Source organism: Hyperolius riggenbachi, chromosome 1 (genome assembly GCF_040937935.1).
Source record: "Hyperolius riggenbachi isolate aHypRig1 chromosome 1, aHypRig1.pri, whole genome shotgun sequence".
Lineage (NCBI taxonomy): Eukaryota > Metazoa > Chordata > Amphibia > Anura > Hyperoliidae > Hyperolius > Hyperolius riggenbachi.
The window spans coordinates 590336155-590354858 of NC_090646.1; the positions used below are offsets into that span (position 1 = coordinate 590336155).

At 45.3% G+C, this 18704-nt stretch overlaps 1 protein-coding gene and 1 long non-coding RNA gene across 2 annotated transcripts in view; one reads left to right on the forward strand and one right to left on the reverse strand.

The window, feature by feature from the left end:
- Positions 1–15565, reverse strand: part of WDR41 (WD repeat domain 41) — a 36256-nt gene extending 20691 nt beyond the window's left edge. Inside the window, exons 1-2 of the mRNA XM_068249045.1 lie at positions 15386–15565; positions 7093–7208 (exon numbers count right to left, since the gene is read on the reverse strand). Of these exons, the coding sequence (XP_068105146.1) occupies positions 7093–7208; positions 15386–15433 (164 nt within the window). The 5' untranslated portion in view covers positions 15434–15565. The remainder of the gene's footprint in view (positions 1–7092; positions 7209–15385) is intronic.
- A 27-nt stretch (positions 15566–15592) lies between these two features.
- Positions 15593–18704, forward strand: part of LOC137527946 (uncharacterized) — an 83628-nt gene continuing 80516 nt past the window's right edge. Inside the window, exon 1 of the long non-coding RNA XR_011023235.1 lies at positions 15593–15678. This is a non-coding gene — a long non-coding RNA (uncharacterized lncRNA). The remainder of the gene's footprint in view (positions 15679–18704) is intronic.

The following is an 18704-nucleotide window of genomic DNA, read 5'->3' on the forward strand; positions in this document are numbered from 1 at the left end:
TCCTCAGGGAATGGGACTGCTTTTATTATATCCCCCCTTTCTGCTCCTATTAAAAGGAGAAACTGTGCTGATGATATACATTTGTTGCTGTAACTACACCTTCTAATGCCTTCTCTCTGGGCTATCGATTTCCTCATTTGCCGCTGGATTGACAGGTGAGCGCTGAAAGAACGCAAGTCTCAATATTTTGCATTTTCCTTAGGACAGCGGCATCATTTCTATTGATCTTTTAAGCCTTTGTAATTGCTTTTTCTTTTGAAAATGGCAATTCTCAACACTAAATGTGCAGTTTTCACCAAGCGGACAAAAAAGGAAGAAAAAAAAAAAAAAAAGAAAAGGCCCATTTTTGTTTATCAAAGTCCACATTTGTCAAGGTTACTGCAAACAACCCGGTGTGGTGAATTGACTCTTATTGGATTTGCTGTTTAGAAAGATGGATATGTTTCCTAAAATCTATTGCCAAGTGTATGATGCGGTGTACAAACAGGTTACTGTGTCGTGCCATGTTCTGCTTGGTATCAAAAAACTGGATTCTCAAAAATCAACAACACTGATAAGAAAATTCAATTTATTTATAAAAAAAAAAAAAATATATGTTCTTTTCTGAATCTCTAGGATCAACGGAGATCTTGAGGCCGTTTTCAGACTATAAACCGGCGTTAGTGATGCGGTGTGTCGCATCCAAAACACTGCATCACACCGTCAAAAACAGGCCTCCATGGAACACCACGCTACTGCGCGATGATCCCTGTCTGACCGCCGGCCAAGTTGGAAATAATGTGCGCGTGTTAAAATACGCTTCCGGGAATGCGCGCCACTGCTTCGGTGTTTATTTAAAAATCTATGCATCGCCATAAACTAACATGACTTCCGGGCCAACGCACCTCGCCGCAGAATCCGCATGGTAACATAGTTCTGGCCCTGCATCGACGATGCGGCAAAAACGTCACTTCTGTGGAGTCACAATGTAGCAATACGAAAGCCTCCATAGCCTTCCATTGCACGTCTTGGTTTTCCGATCAATTCTATACAGAATCGATCAGAATAACGAGCAGAAATCAGATCGGACCAAAAATCAATCGATTCAACCATCAATCTGAAGGAAAATTGTATCAAGTGTACCAGGCATGAGCAATGAAATGGCCATTCGACCAAATGAAGTGCCCAGGTGGCACTATGAAGTATGAGTTTACTCACTATGCCTCTCTCCAGCGTCGCATACAGCTCCGGTCTACTGTCCACAGCACCGGGACAAGGCTTGGTTACCTCATCAAGCCAAGTCCCAGTGCTGTGAACAGTAAACTGGAGCTGTATGCGGCAGAGGTAATGCGATCGGCGCTGGAGAAGGGGCACAGTGAGTAATACTCATACATGCTGCACAGCACCACTCGGGGATCTGCAGGCAGGGAGGGTGGGAAGAAGGGAGGCAGAAAGGGGAAATCTTCAGCGCACAAAACTGCTCTGCTCCGCATGTGGGCTTTCCTAGGACTGCTGATTGCCGGTTGTCAGTCTATGGGTAGCTCAGATCACTACCCACAGTGTGCTAACAGGCATCCAGCAAGTCCTAGGGAAGCCCACAGAAGGAAAAAAAAAAAAAAAAAGCAGAGCCGGCAGAGCAGTTTTAAATCTCCCTGGTGGTATGGACAAGCCTGACTAGTCCTTACCATTCTCAGCAGGGTTGGATCTAGGGGTGGATAGGCAGGTCTCTTGCCCCAGGCGCAGTTTGTTGAATTCTTAAAAAGGCAGCAAAATTTGGATGGGGAAATAAATACTTGGCAGTTGGCAGCATTGATAGGCGGGCGCGGGAGCGTGACGCGTTGGTGCGTCTGGCTTATGTGTCGTCTGTCAACGCCAAACGCAGCCGTACAAGTGTCGAGTTACTGATTGCCGTGTGGCTGTGATCTGCATTGATTGTTTGCGTCTTCATTAGCACCATTTTGGCGGTTTGTTTTATTTAGAGGTTATTATTTCTCAGTTTAACAAGTAGCAATGTCTAAAGAGTTATCAGGATGAGACTACAAAAAGAGAGCCAAGGCAAGGGAAAAAACAGGCGGTCCAGTCATCTTCATTGATGTCATCATGGCTAGGCACACCATTACCCAGTGTAGGTAAGCTATTTTAACTATCATACGATTATTTTTACTGTATAGTTCACGAGTGTTTGTACACTCACTGGCAAAATTATGAAGGTATTTAATTACATATCATGTACAGGTAAGGTTATGTTATTGTTAGGTTAGGACTTGTGGCCTGTGGCTCGTGTTTCATACTATCTGCGTGTCAGATAAAGATTCTATTCTCTCCTCAGCAATGCCAGCGTAGCACAGTTCATTCTTTTGATTTTTTGACAGTTAAAAAAAATTATATTAAATAGTTTTAGTGAATAAACACGAAACAGGTACCTATAATGAGCTGAGGAGTCGTTTTCAGGCAAACGAACGATTGAATGACATGTTCTCTTTCCTCAATGGACACTCATTTGAAACTGAGCCCATCAATTAGATCCGATCAAAAGCCTTCAACTTAGCTGAATTGTACACAGATGACGTTGACAAGACTGAGCTTCTTCTTGAAATAGAAAGCTTTAAGTTCCATGCCTTGGAACTCTATCCTTCCATCAAAAATAATACTTTGTCCAAAAGTCTCCTTGAAATGGTTTGTAACTGCAAAATTCAAGATGCATACCCAAACAGTACAACGTGCCTAAAGATGTTTCTAACTCTCCCTGTTTCAGCAGCCTCCAATGAAAGGAGCTTTAGCAAATTAAAGCTGATCAAAACCTATGTGAGGAATCAGTGCAAGGAAGACAGGTTATCCAACCTCAGCATTATCAACATAGAGCATAAATTGGCCAGTACAGTATCGTATGATGACATCATTGCATCGTTTTGCTGCAAAGAAATCTCGAAAAGTGAAGTTTGAAGTTTTTGTAAAATATTTATAAGTGTTGAAAATGTAATAAAGAATTTTTTAAAGTAAATGGATTTGTTCATTTATATACTTTCCATGTTTAATTGTCAATATTTTAATTGAAAAAAAAAAAAAAATATTTCTAGGATTACATGCAAGGATTGAGTTTTTGAATTATGTATAAACAGTAGGGATAAGAGCATAGGCGCCAAAACCTGACCTTGCCCCAGGCGCAACTTGGTCTAGATCCGTCCCCGATTCTCAGCACCTTTTAGTTGGACGAGTCAGACTCTTCTTTACCGCCAGGGAGGTTAAGTGAGAGGAATATGCAGGGATCAGGACAGGAACAGTTCAGGGCCAAGTGATGTACAAATGCATTGCTAGCCTAGAGCAAGGAGAAGAGGCAACAAGCAGCGCACGGAAGAAAGGCTTTCCGGCAGGCAGGTTGAGAAGGAAAACATTGCAGTCAGGGGTTGGTCAAGCGTTGCTAAAGATTCAGCATACCAGTGGGCTTCTGTACGCTAGATTCTCGCCTGAGATGGTTCTTGCCTCTACTGAGTGTAATACAGCGTGCAGTCATAGCTGAAGCCTGCCTTATCACTGGCAAAGAGAGATGTACTACTGCATCTATATTCCATTCCAGGAAATGTTTTTTCAAAGACAAGGCAATTTCAAAACTGTTCAATGAAATGACATAATAAAAAAATGCCCATTTAAAGCGGACTATAACCCTGCATTTCAACTTTGCTCTAAAACATTATTTACAGCATATTATATGCAACCAGCATTTTTTTTTTTACTAGACCAGCATTGGAAGGGTTACACAGGGCTTTAAAGTTCCTGGAGATTTCTGCAGACGCATCCGAACCTGAAATAGATACATTTTGTTTACATAAATGTATCTAAGTGTTGAATGTGACTCATCTCTCTCACTGAGAAGGAGCTTGGACGACAGCCAAAGAGTGTGTAACTGTTTATCAATAGATACATGTAACTAAATAGAATGTATCTATCTGAACTTCTGCATATCTCTCCACGGAACTTTAAACCTCTGTGTTTAATCCTTCCAATGCTGGTCTAGTAAAAAAAAATGCTTTTTGCATATAATATGCTGTAAATAATATTTTAGAGCAAAGTTGAAATGCAGGGTTATATTCCGCTTTAACAGCTGAAAGCATGACTGTACTTAGTCAAATTAAAGTATAGTTATCCGTTTGTCCACAAAAGTGACTCAAAACTTAGATTGCACCACCTAAGATTACCAAACACACCGCTCTGGCAAATTCAGCAGAACTTCTACAATCCACACTGAAAGCTGTAAACAATAATGAGGACATCTCATGTCTAGGAGCAGGGGCGTCTCTAGCCATTTTGTCACTCCAGGCGAGAAATCCTGTGGCACCCCCCCCCGTGATTGCCCCCAGTCCCATACCCCGCACCCCTCATGGTGAACACTACTCCTGTGGTGAACCCCACCCCCAAGACCCCCGAAAATCATAATGCAGCAGCGTTTCACCAGAAAATGTACTTATTGCGGCATGGGTTCACCAGAAAATAGTTGTTATGCAGCAGAGCGTTTCACCATAAAATATACTTATTGCGGCATGCACTCACACACACCACACACAGTACACACACACACACACACACGTACACACACTGCACACAACATACACACTATACACAGTACACACACACACACACACTAGACATGCACAGCACAGTACACACACTATATACACACACACACACACACACACACAGTACACACACTGCACACAACATACACACTATACACAGTACACACACACACACTTTAGACACGCACAGCACAGTACACACACACACACACACACACACACACAGTACACACACTGCACACAACATACACACACACACACAGTACACACACTGCACACAACATACACACACACACACAGTACACACACTGCACACAACACACACACACACACACACACACACACACAGAGCACACTATACACAGCACACAGTAGACATACACTATACACATACAGAGATAGGAGGAGTGGAGTGAGACTGAGAATAGCCTGAGATGGAGCAGTTTATCTGTATTGCAGTCCCACATTACACAGAGACTAGTTGCTGGTAATAGGACTGCTGTCCCTGCCAATCTCTTACACAAGTCAGCAAGCAGCCCTCCTGGAGTCTAGGGACTGTCAAAACTTTTCAACCTGTTTAAGACCTTATCTGCACATGCAGTCATTATAACAATGGAGAGAGACCAGACAGATTTTTTCCCACTGACCCTCCAGACGAGTTCTACATCATGCTGTGTATATTTATCAGCTAGCCTGCCCTCTAATTGCACTTTTATCAGCTAGCCTAGTATTTTACATTGCCTTACATCAACAAACCTGAATACAGCAGACACAGGACCAACCCTAAATCATTGAATGAAAGGCGGCCTGGGGGGGAAGTCAATGCCTGGCTGCTACACAGTCTCTACATCCACGCAGTTAGCAGTAGCAGAGAGAGAGGGACTGAATTCTCAGGAGTTGGACTCAGGAGCTGATGATGCTGTACTCCTCGGATCCCTGACTAGGATGAGTGCCTTCTCTCACTGACTCATTCATTACTGTGGGTCTTTGAATCATTGAGCTGAAGTCCAGTCAGCCCCGCTGCTGCTGTGTAAACTGACACCTGAGTCAGCTGAGAGGCATTTCTTCTCTCACTACTCAGTGCAGAAGCGCCCTTGCCTCTTCCTGTCGCCTTAGGCGAAAATTTATAGCTGCCTAATGGCTCGGACGCCTCTGTCTAGGAGCAAGAAGTTTTGAATCAGGATGATACCATGTATTGGCTAATTTAGAAGAAAAGGTGTAAGCTTTAGGCTATGAAGCCTGTATCAGACTGATTCCTGCATACTGACAAAATGTAGAACACAGCTATATACACACTGGACATTGAAAAGGAGATACATTTGTTTTAATGTCCAGTGTATATAACCTGTGTTTTAAATGTTGTCAGAATACAGGAATCAGTCTGAAGAAGGCTTCATAGCTGAAAGCTTACTGCTTTTCTTCTAAGTTACCCAATAAATAGTATAATCACGATTCAAAACGTCTTGCTTTTACTGATGGCTAACACAGTACAATACTCCACTGCTTCTCATGTCTAGGAAATAGGCAAGTTTGGGCTTCAAGTGATAGGGGGGTTACATGGCAGTGATATGAGAAAGGTCACCCTGACAAGCAGACACTCCTCTGTCTGGCAGAAGCCCAGCATCCTGGTTACATTCTAGCTAGTTTGGGTAGACAGGTGATGACATTACTACTACCACTATGTTTTGAGAGGACACACTGGAATATGTATCTTTTCATTCATTAAAGTGTGATTGTCACCATAAAAATCAAATGTTAACAGCAACTGGTCTGAGTGTGTTAAGTGATAAAGATGCAAATCCTGCATTCAAAAAATGTTCTGCTGTTATGGTTTGGAGTCATCACATACCTTAGAAACACTTGCCCTTTAATTGCCATTGCCAAACAGTTGCATGCTGGGGGGTCTTTTTATCTATAATATATTCCTCCTCTTCCCCTTATTTTCCCCTCCTAATGACATTGCGCTTCCTAGTATAGACCTCAGTGGGTGTGTTGAAGACTCTGGGAGGAGGGCGGGTAACAAATACACAATTAGCAAGAAGAGAAAAAAAAAAGAGTGAGAGAGGAAATGATGTCAGGAGGTCAAAGTTAACCAATATGGAAACTGTCTAAAATAGGATTCTCTGCTTTTCCTTTATAAAATTCACAGGAATCATAACGTGGGCAGTGCAATACATCTGTTATGTAAGTAGAACTAGTCTTTATCTACTTATATATGTTTTTTATTTCTAGGTTAGCATGGGTGTCACTTGTTTTTTAAAAGCAAAAAGGAATCTTTAGAAAGTATTTCTTCACAAGTATAGCATGTACCTAACAAACATACAGTATATGTACCAAGGAGAATGTAAGATGATGTTATTCACAACAGGTGTGCTTACCAAACACCATCTTTCATAAAGGGGTACAGCATGTTAGCATAGCGAGAAAACCGAATCTACAAGACACTTGATCTATTCTTAATTCCTATACATTGCTACAACAGCCTAACATACAAGTCTACATATTGCAACATTTAACTTACTATTAAAGATACACTACTCACCTGTTGTCATCTACTTGCACAAGAAATCGCACTATATCAAGGTGACCTTTTAGCGCTGTAAGCTCTGTGTACGGGTTCTGGGTTTGCTCTTCTCCAATGTTCAACACTATCGTTTTCTACAAACAATTTTTCTTATGAATGAATCAGTAAAACAATTCTGCACAGTAGAATTTTTATGCCTTCATAGTTAAACATGTAATGTGAGGTTTAAATGCTATGGCAGAGTCTTCTTCACCATTTCTCATATGGTATGTGAGCTGTTAGAAAGGTGCAACATTTTCCATAGTTAAAGGACTAAACCAGAGGGATAATGAGGCTGCCTTATTTATTTCCTTTTAAACAATACCAGTTTCCTGGCATCCCTGCTGATCTATTTGGCTGGATAGTGTCTTAATAACACTAGAAACAAGCATGCAGATAATCTGTCAGATCTGACAATGATGTCAGAAAACCCTGATCTGCCGCATGCTTGTTCAGGGTCCATGGCTAAAAGTATTAGAGTCAGAGGATCAGCAGGACTGCCAGGCAACTGGTATTGCTTACATGGAAATAAATATAGCAGCCTTCATATCCCTCTTGTTACAGTTGTCCTTTAATAAAAATACAAATGTTGCTTTTTACAGGCAGATTGAGGCCCCTTTCACATTTCTTGCATTCTGTTGCAGTGGAATTATTATACATCGTTTCGCAGCGGTCCTGAAAGATCGCACCAGATGTAACACAGCAGCGAGGCATACTTTCCAAAAGTAGGTATGTATCACTGTTATTATTATTATGGATTTGTACAGCGCCAGCATCTTCCGTGGCACTGTACAACAACATACAGGGTATAATAATACAAAGTAAACAATACAACAAATACTACAAGACAATGGTGGATTACCGCTGATGCAGTGAGCAAATCAACTACAGATTTTTTACACAGGGGTGGGAGGTATGCACACACATTACACAGCTTTATGAGACAAAGGGGGAAGAGAGTCCAGGCCAAAAGGCCTTACAGTCTAATGCTGGGAATACACCATGACATTTTTTGGCAGATAGATGGTTCGATAATTTCCGACATGTCCGATCAGATTTTCAATTGTTTTTCTGATCGATTTCTCATAGAAGTGAGTGGAAATCGATCAGAAAAATGTTTGGAAAAATCGATCGGACAGTAAATCTGCTGAAAAGTCTCATTGCGTATTCCCAGCATAAAGGTATAAGGGATAGGACAGTAGGTATAGGGAAGCTGTGTATGAGATGGTAGAAATGGTGGTCAGTGGCCAAAGTGTCCTAGGTAGGAGAGCATGCTTGCCTGGAGAAGTGAGTTTTCAGACTGCGCCTAAAAAGAGGTAGTGTGGGTGAGTGGCAGATGTGTTGGGGGAAAGTGTTCCAGAGGAGGGGAGAGGATCGAGAAATGTCTTGTAGGAGGGAGTGAGAAGAGGTGATAAGAGAGGAAGACAGAAGAATATGGTTACTAGAGCGGAGATTGCATGTAGGATGGTATCTGGAAATAAGTTTATTTATATAGGAAGGGGCATGGTTGTGGAGAGCTTTGTAGGCGAGGGTCATCATGAGGTCGTCATACGCGTATTGTCATGATTGGAGCCGACACACTACATTGCGTTCAATGTGATAGCCCCATAGGACTACCACTACTTCTGTGACTGGATGCAGTGGTTTTTTTTGTGCGACGCAACAGACTGCGGGAAGAGTGAAAGGGCCCTGAAACTCGACCAAATGCAGCAAGTGACCAATTGCAACAATTTAGTCCACGCTCTTCCTTTTATTTATTTTATGCATTATTGTATTTTTTTTTATTTTATTTTTTATTAGATGAGGAAATAAACTGAAAAATCACAAGAAAACATAGCACCATGTTTTGTATGCAATTTTCTGGCCTCCTATTGAATGAACACAAACAAAGATAACAATTCAGCATTTGCATTTAAAGGAGTACTGTAAGGGGGAAGGGGGAAAATGAGTTGAACTTACCTGGGGCTTCTAATGTTCCCCCGCAGACAACCTGCGCCCGCGCAGCCACTCACCGATGCTCCGGTCCCCACCTCTGGTTCACCTCTGGAATTTCTGACTTTAAAGTCGGAAAACCACTGCACCTGCACGGCCATGCCCTCACTCCCGCTGACGTAACCAGGTGTGTATTGCGCAGGCCCAGTGCAGTCTGTGCCTGCGCAGTACGCTTCTGGTGACGTCAGCAGGAGCAAGGACATGGGCGCGCAGGTGCAGTGGTTTTCCGACTTTAAGTCGGAAAATCCAGAAGTGAACCTGGGGACCAGAGCATCGGTGAGTGGCTGCGCGGCCACAGGACCTCTGCGGGGGACCATTAGAAGCCCCGGGTAAGTTCAACTCTTTTTCCTCCTGCTCCCCTACAGTAGTCCTTTAATGAAAAATGAATTGCATTAGTAGGGCCCTTCCACACCGAAGTCCGGTGCTAGTCTACTTTAGGGGATGCAGCCGGAAACCTCACAGGGAACATTTCTTCAATCACACCAAACTCTATAGCATGAAGCATTGTGATTGGCTGAGAAGAATGGGCATAGTTTACAACAACCTATTGGAAACCTAGCAGTTCGAGAGGGTGCCGTCCACCCAATCACTTTAGTGGAATTTCTCTATGAGGTTTCTTGCTGGGTCCCCTAAAGTAGACTTCAGCCCTTTATACATCGAGTGCGGTCCAGGTAACGATGCAGTCGGTATACGTCCCTGTATGGTCATGGTAACACGTGGTGCGACTTTTTGAATACACTGTGATCTGATCGCAACCCAACTTATTCCGGGTCATTAGGCCCTTAAAGTAAACCTGAGTTGGGACATAAAAAAATATACATACCTGGGGCTTCCTCCAGGCTTATCACTCCCATGCCATCCTCCTCCACCTCCCCGTTCATCTACAATTAGCCCTGCAAAGTCCTCAGGTCCAAGGCCGACTGTACATGCACAGCTCGGCCGCACGTTCCCATCGCCAGAAGCGTTCTGCGCCTGCGCAGTACTACTGTGCAGGCACAGAATGCTCCCGGCGATGGGAGCGAGACAGGAAAGCGCGCTCAGCTGGACTGCGCTGACTAGCCTCCAATGAACGACTTACCGGGGCCAGTTGCAGACAAACGAGGAGGACAGCATGGAAACGATAAGCCTGGAGGGTGCTGGAGGGCATACATATGAAATCACCGCAGGCAGGGAGACTTGGGCACAGGATACAGCCGGTATGGCTTATCCTGCTGCTGCACAAGTCCTGGTGGCGTTAATTACTACTCCCCCTCCAGGTCCACGTGGATAGTGGGGAATGATATAATTCGGCTTCCAGCTATTGCTGGCGGCCGAATTACAGTGTTTTAAATGTAACTTCAGCTCTGTCTTCTGACAGCGTCAAAGTTACTCACTGAGCGACGCTATAGCCGTAATTCCTATTATAGTCTATGGTGGCGCCCAAATCTACCTGCGTGGAAAAGGACTGCTCTAGCTGGAGGAAGCCCCAGGTATAGTATGCATATTTTTTTTATTAAGTCCCCATCTCAGGTACACTTTAAGATGCACTCCAAAAATTAGAACAAATTGCAATCAGTGTAAAGAGGCCCAAATAATTCTAGTTCCCTTTGACATTAAAATCATGTGACGTTAAAGAGAAAGTGAAACAAAGGGAACCTAAAGCGAGGCTTCCATATTTATTTCCTTTTAAGCAATACCAGGTGCCTGGCTGTCTTGCTAATCTTTTTCGCTGCAATAATGCCTGAATCACACAACTGAAACCAGGATGCAGCTCATTAATCACACTTCAGTCAGAGCACCTGATCTGCATGCTTGTTCAGGGTCTATGGCTAAAAACGGAAAATTCTATACTTACCTACCGGTAATTTTCCTTTCCTGATGCATCCATGGCAGCACTGATGGGTAGTTGCCCCGCCCACTAACCCCATTGGACAGGTAGATAGATAAAATTAGCTCCCACCCCCTGTACACCTGTCTAGTACCTTTTCGACCTCACCGAGCAAAGGGGTGGGTCTCCCATGCTGCCATGGATGCATCAGGAAAGGAAAATTACCGGTAGGTAAGTATAGAATTTTCCGTTTTCCTTATGCCTCCATGGCAGCACTGATGGGAATTGACTAGAAAGCTGAAATAAATACAAGGGGGGGCACTTTGCAGGTGCAGAAAAATCAACTTAAAGTTTTAATGAGAATGGTACCTCTCCACAGAATAATACCAAACACAAAATCAATCAGGTTGACCCACAGCCAGTACTGATCTGCCAAACTGTATAGTGGAGTTCACCGCAGGGTCTACTTTATAGTGTTGCATGAATGTATGTATCGTTCGCCAATTGGCTGCCTGGCAGATTTTATCCGCTGGAACTCTGGCTTGGGCCGCCCATGAGGACGCAACTGACCTCGTGGAATGCGCCCCAACTTGGGCTGGAGGTTCTACCCCAGCTGCTTTATAAGCTGACTGAATTGTCCTGACTATCCAGCTGGCTATGGTTCTGGAGGAAGCTGACTCGCCCTTCCTATAGCCTGCGGGTACTATGAAGAGTGTGTCCGCCTTCCTGAACGACTGGGTAACTTGTAAGTATTGTTTTAGAGTACGTCCCACATCCAGCTTATGTGGTTCTCCTTCCTCTATTCCCTGAAATGTGGGTAGCGCCCAGTCCTGGTTAAAGTGGTATACAGAAGCCACTTTGGGTATAAAATTCAGCATCGGTCTAATTACCACTCTGTCGGGAAAAAAGGTTAGAAAGGGTTCCTTGATTCCTATTGCTTGGAGCTCTGATACACGTCTTGCCGAAGATATTGCCGTTAAGAACACGGCCTTTAAAGTGAGGTTCCAAGTTGTGCAGGAGTGTAGGGGCTCAAACGGAGGCCCTGCCAGGAAGTCAAGTACCATTGGCAAGTCCCATTTCGGAAAGATGTTCTTTCTTGGGGGTCTCATCTTCATTACTCCTCTTAGGAATTGAGTGACCAAAGGATTTGCTGCCCATCTAATCCCGGTCAGCGCAGAGAGGGCACCTGTATGTACTGATGTAATATGTCTCGTTTCATCTGCGAACTGGGAATTCGCGTAGGGACAAAGAGGTTGCGTGGAGGTTGCGTTTTGAAGCTCCAACGGTGTCCTTCCATTACTGTTTTCACCACCCAAGGATTTCGAATGTGTTCTGCCCAGACGAACCCAAATTTTTGGAGTCTGCACCCTACCGGACTCATCTGGGCGGATACACCGTCAAAAGCCCTTTGATGTGGCTGTAGCTGCGGGGGCGGTCTTCTGTTTGTTTAATCTTGCTAAGTTGGCTTGACCTCCTTGCCAGTTTCGGCGATAATCTTTCCCGGGCCTATAGGTTCTTGCATTGCGGAATCTGGATTGCTGGGAGCGGGACTGCTGATTAAAGGTCTTTCTTTGTCTACGGTCCTGCGGGATCAGACCGGATTTCCCACCTGTGACACGGGCTATTGCGGTTTCTAGCTTCTCTCCGAACAGGTTATTGCCATCGTAGGGAATTTTGCACCAGTTTTGTTTTGAGTTGGCATCCGCCGACCAGGACCTGAGCCACAGGGCTCTTCTAGCTGTCACAGAATGTAGTAGCGTTCTGGCAATGGAGCGGATAATGTCACATGATGCCTCACCTACAAAGTCTGAGGTTAATTTAAATTCCTGAAATGATCTGATTAATGATTCTTTGTCTGTATCGGATGCTATAGCGGTTTCCAGATTTTCGGCCCATGCTCTGATCGCCCGACTAACAGAGGTTAGTGCCACTGCCGGTTTCATGGCGCATCCAATCACCGCGTAAACTTTTTTTAAGTCTGCGTCTATCTTCCTTTCAATTGGTTCCTTGAAGGAGATAGCGTCTTCTATAGGTAGTGTGACGTGTTTCGCCAACCGCATTACTGACGCATCCACCGCCGGTACCTTGTCAAAGCTGCTGCATTTGTCGTCTGGAAGTGGGTAGAGCTTAGAGAATTTATTATTAAGGTTTGACTTCTTCTCCAATTTGTTCCACTCTTCCTGGATAATATCTGAAATTTCATCCATAAACGGGAACGTAGCTGTCGACTTTTTTAGATGCTTAAAGTACGTTGGCTTCTTTTTAGTGTCCTTTTGAGGCTCGCTGTCATCATCTTCCCATTCAATCGCTTGTTTTACTGCTGCGATATATGGGTCTACCAGATTGAAGTCAAAACATCCCTCTGTCTCTTCAATATCTAGTCCTTCTTCCTGTGATGTAGATGGTAGTGGTTCCATAAGTGATGTCTGTGGCCTATTGGCGATGTATTCCGCCATTGAGTCTTGCACTGCTTTCCTAATGAGTTCTGATACCTCGACCGGTTGTTGTTGCTCCGCTGCCATTTGTGAAAAGCATGACTGGCATAGTAATTTATCTGGCATAGGTTTGTTTCCGCAGGCCCGGCAACCCTTGGAGGAGTGTCTGTGATGGCGACGTTCTCTATGGTAATCCCCCGGTGATCTGCTCCTAGATCTGTAGTAGGACCTATAATAGTAGTCCCTTCTGGACGAGCGTGCTCTCTCAGAATAGTGCGGTTGTAGATCTCTATGGTCTCTATATTCCACATAGTCCGTGTCTGTGCGGCTTCTATACTGTTCTTTGTCTGTGTAGCTTCCGTCGTATATATGGTCCGGGTTTGCAGGAGCCATGTCGTCCTGTAGTCTTCTTGGGCTGTCAGGAGACATATTAGTGTCCATTAGTTCTTCGCACTCTTTTAGGGTGGTTCCTAATAATACTCACCTGGTGCATCATACCTTTCATCATGAGGCTGGTCTGTGATCTGTGCATCATGATCCATGCTGACCCCCTAGGGGTATATTGCTGACAGTGTCTGAGGAGAGGAAAGAGCAAAATGCAGTGTAAACCTAGCTAGTAGTACAGTACCATGTTCCCCCCAGCCCCCGCAGCCTAATGCACACCTACCGCCTAGAGTGCCCTCCGCAATGAAGCGTAGCGATCCGCGTCCAGCTCCACACAGGTAGACGGATTCCGCCTAGTGGACGCCGAACGCCGAGCTGGAGGCTTGAAAAACCCCGCTCCAGGAAGTGGGCGTGGCTGCGAGGACGCAGTTCCTAATCTCTTCCGGCTGCCGGAGCGCAACCGGAAGTGACGACACGCTGAGCCCAACGGCCGTCCCTCTCCTCAGCAAGCGTGACATGCGCTGACGTCGCCCCGCTACCCCGCAGAAGCAGCCTGAGCAACGCCCACTGCCCCAGGTATGACACCACGCCACACACAAACTAGTGGATCCGCACAAGGACACAGCATTTAGCTATGCATATTTATGAAGTAGGACATGCCGCAAGGAGATTATTAATCCCCTATCCTGACAGCCAGCGGCAATCCGAGCCCCCCAAGACCAGCAGAACTGGGGCTACCACAGGGCTACCTTTAGTAGTCACGGGGTCCACATCAGGAGAGGCTGAACCTGATGGATAACCACCTCGTGGCAGGCATCTGCACCAAAAAGTCTTCCCTGTCCGAGGTGAGGACGAAAAACATAGACAGGTGTACAGGGGGTGGGAGCTAATTTTATCTATCTACCTGTCCAATGGGGTTAGTGGGCGGGGCAACTACCCATCAGTGCTGCCATGGAGGCATAAGGAAAGTATTTTTAAGGGCAGAGGATCAGCAGGATAACCAGGCAATATGAATTGTTTAAAATGAACTAAAAATGGCAGCCTTTGTATCCCTCTTGTATTACGTTCCATTTAACCAAGGAATGAACTTCATTCCAATCAGTAGCTGATACCCCCTTTCCCACAAGAATTATTTTCCTTTTCTTGAATAGATCATTGAAGGGGTCTGTATGTCTGATATTGTGGTGAAACCCCTCCCACAGTGTGATGTCATGACCAAGGTCCTGACAGTTTGCCGTCTGTGAACCTCATTACATTGTGGGAAACAACGCTTTTTACAATGGACAAACACAAATTAAATAATCTATAAAGGAATATTGTAAACAATAAGCAATTTTATTCATTATATTATTTTCACTGCAGTTCCTCTTTAAGTGAAATCTATCTAATAAATAAACACATTTCTCCAAAACAGAACAAGGTCCCCAGTGCTTGTAGAGGACAAATATGTGAGTTATCTATCTCCCTCCTCTTCTGTTATCTCTATTGCTTACATCCTCTTATCTTCTGTCCTCCCACCACTACCCACTGAAGGCCATCACAGTGAGGAAAGCCTGAGCATCACTTCCTAGACATGCTGAATGCTGCAGCCAAAAGCACTGAGGGCATGCTGGGATCTGTAGTCCCCCATCTCCTCTCTCCCCCATCCAGTTACCTCCGCTCCGGCCTGCGGCTCTCTGCCGCCCAGGAGCCACCGAAACATGGCAGCGTCTGTCACTCTCCCCGGTCCGATCAGTCACTATAGGAAGCCATAGTCTGTGTACTTCCACCACAACACCAGGCCCGAGCTACCATTGGTTGTCGCCTAACAACCAGCAAAGCGTTCTACGGAGCGCCGCGGCGACCAATTCTCAGCCTGCTGCTGAAGTTCCACATCTCATTTACAAAGTACTCTGCATGAGTTGCGTGAATCTGGAGAGCTCGGTTCATGCTGGGAGTATCTGGAAGGTGATTGGCTGAATGTCTGAAGCACATGCTGCTTCCTGCTTCTTTCCTTCAGCATAGCATTCCCAATAGCTGGAATTCCACTGTCTTCAATAGCTTTTGTTCTAAGCTGCCATCGCTAAGCACTAACTAATGTCTATCTTTTCATAGTTTTTGCTTCCCTTATCAGAGGGACAGATACTGGGAGTGTGTAAGCCTTTTATTTCCTGTCCCCTCTGAGTTTAATCCAGTCTTGAGGCTGGGAGCACACTTGTCCAGGGGCATAGCAATAGGGGGTGCAGAGGTTGTGAGTGCATCTGGGCCAGAGGGGCCCTCCCTCAACTTCAGTATTAGCTCTCTATTGGTCCTGTGCTGGTAATAATCACAAACTGCTCCCGATCCTCTTCTTGCACCTCTGACACGGTAGTTGGCATTGGCAGGTTTTTGTGCGCCGTATCAATTGTTATGTATAGAGTGCTTGGGGGTCCCCAATGTAAAACTTGCATCGGGCCTCACAGCTCCTTTGCTACGCCACTGCACTTGTCTTAGGCTCCATTCACACTTAGAAGCGCAAAACGGCGGCAATTTTTGCAGGCTTTTTGCGGGAGTGATTTTTCCGCGATTTCACGCGGAAAAATCACTGGACAGTGCAGCGACATCGTGTTTAGCGCTTCTATAGCACTGAAACGCAATCACCTGAAAATGGTGCAGGCTACGCATTTGCGTTTCACCTCAAATCGCCCAAGTAAGAACGGGCCCATAGGGTTTTATTACCCCGATTGGCGTGAATGGCCTAGAATGGGGATTGCAGGGGAGTGCGCGCGGTGATGTACACGCATCCCCGCAAATGACGGAGCTCCGCCTTCAGCCTCCCAGCGGCAATCGCTGCTCGGAGACTGTTATGTACAGCGCTGCGATCTAAGGCAGTGCTGTACTGGGGACAGCCATGCGACACGGCTGTCCCCGGGAGGCAAAACTGTGATCCACTGTTATAGGCTGAAGCCTATGACAACCGATCATGCTGATTGGCTGGCGGGGGGAGGGAGGGGGGTTTAAAAAAATAAATATTTATATAAAAAAAAAACCAACGCTGGGGGAGCAGAAAGCTCCGTTGGTGGGGAGAAAAGGGGGGGGGGGGGTCACTTGCGTGCTGAGTTGGATGGCCCTGCAGAGATTCCTTAAAGTGAACCTAAAGTCACGCCAAAAAAATGAGATTAACTCACCTGGGGCTTCCCTCAGCCCCCTGCAGACGATCGGTGCCCTCGCAGCTCCGCTCCGATGTCCCAGGACCCGCCGGCGAGCACTTCCGGTTTGGCCGTCACCGGCCGACAGGCATGGGAACGCGAGTGATTGTTCGCGTTCCCAGCCTGTATATCGCCCCCTATGCTGCTATTGCGGCCTCCTGCAGTGGCCTATTTCTGTAAAAATGGCCTGGTCATTAGGGGGGTTTCACACCGCGGCCCGTGGTTAATTGTCAGGAGTCAGCGTTTTCCCGTCAGATGAATTAATAACTACCGCCGCTGATTGCGTCGCACTGCAACATCCCGACGACACACTGCAGGCCATAACACGTGCAGGAGAACGGCTCTTGCATGCGTTGTCAGATGTGAAAGAACCCTAAGCGGTTTCCTCTGTGATTCCCGGGTTTCTGTTATCGCATTTTTGTTTTCCCTCATGCAATTTACCACATTCGGATTTCTCGGATGCGACACAAAACATTGTAATTGAGAACACGCTCGTCGTGTGGTAGAAAAAATCAGAAAGCTTTATTAAAATCATGGGGAAAAACATGCAAACATGGACAAAATGCGATTTCCAAGTAGGCCATTGACTACAATGGGCATTGTGGGTTTTGCCGTGTGCGAAAACAAAGAACATACACCTTTATTTCCAAATAATATATTGTTGCCATACATTGTACTAGGTGCATAACTTAGATGTTGTAATTGCTGGGACAAATGGGCAAATAACATGTGGGCTTTTATCTACAGTAGCATTGTTTTTTTGTTTTTTAACTATAGGGGATTGAGTAGTGTGTTTTTTCATTTTTTTCCTTGTTTTTCTGTTTACAATGCATAGAAAATAAAGTAATTACTCAAAACAAGTATAACACACAAAAAGCCTAATTTGTGGCAAAAAAAACAAGATAGAGAGATCATTTTGGTGTGGTGAGCAGAATGAGTGAGAGGAGCAATGAAAGGTGAAAATTGTTGTTGGTGGGAAGGGTTATACAGCCTGTGCAGTGAACTGGTAATATAAAGTGAATTGCATATGGCCCATGGTATTGTAAGCTTCCTAATAGGGTCTCTGAAATCAGAGACTTGAGTGATAAAACAGTAGATTAAAATATTTATATTTATTATACTGCAGCGGAGCACCAGTTATGGTTATTCAATGCCTATCCAGTTCCACAAAGAACAGGAAATACACAGCGTTTTATTGTAAGGAAACTTAACATAAAAGTAGGTGCAACAGCATTTTGGCATGTATCCAATCACATCTCCTTACTAAATATCCACCTCATCATGAGTTAAATAGGTACTAAATCCCCATGTTAACAGTTTTTGCAAAAGAAAATAATTTTTGCCGTCCAGGTGTCCATTTGTCCAACCTCATCAGTGGAAAGCATGGAGGTATGTCCTTGTCCCTGCTCGCCACTGCTGCACTGACTAATGCTGGAGGGGGGAGCACTGAGGGGAGAGCCCGAGGTGAGGGAGGGGGGGGAGTTGCCCCCTGCCTGCCGATGTGGGGGCCAATGCTCTCCCCTCATGCGCTGCGACCCTGGGGCACCCATTTCTGGCTATACTGGGGTCATCTATGCATGGCTATACTGGGGGCACTGGCACCTATACCTAGCTATACTGAGGCACCCAAGCCTGGCTATACTGTGGGCACCCATGCTTGGCTATACTGGGTGCACCTATACCTGGCTATACTGAGGGCACCCATGCCTGGCTATACTATGGGCACCCATGCCTGGCTATACTGGGTGCACCTATACCTGGCTATACTGAGGGCACCCATGCCTGGCTTTACTGGGGTCACTTATG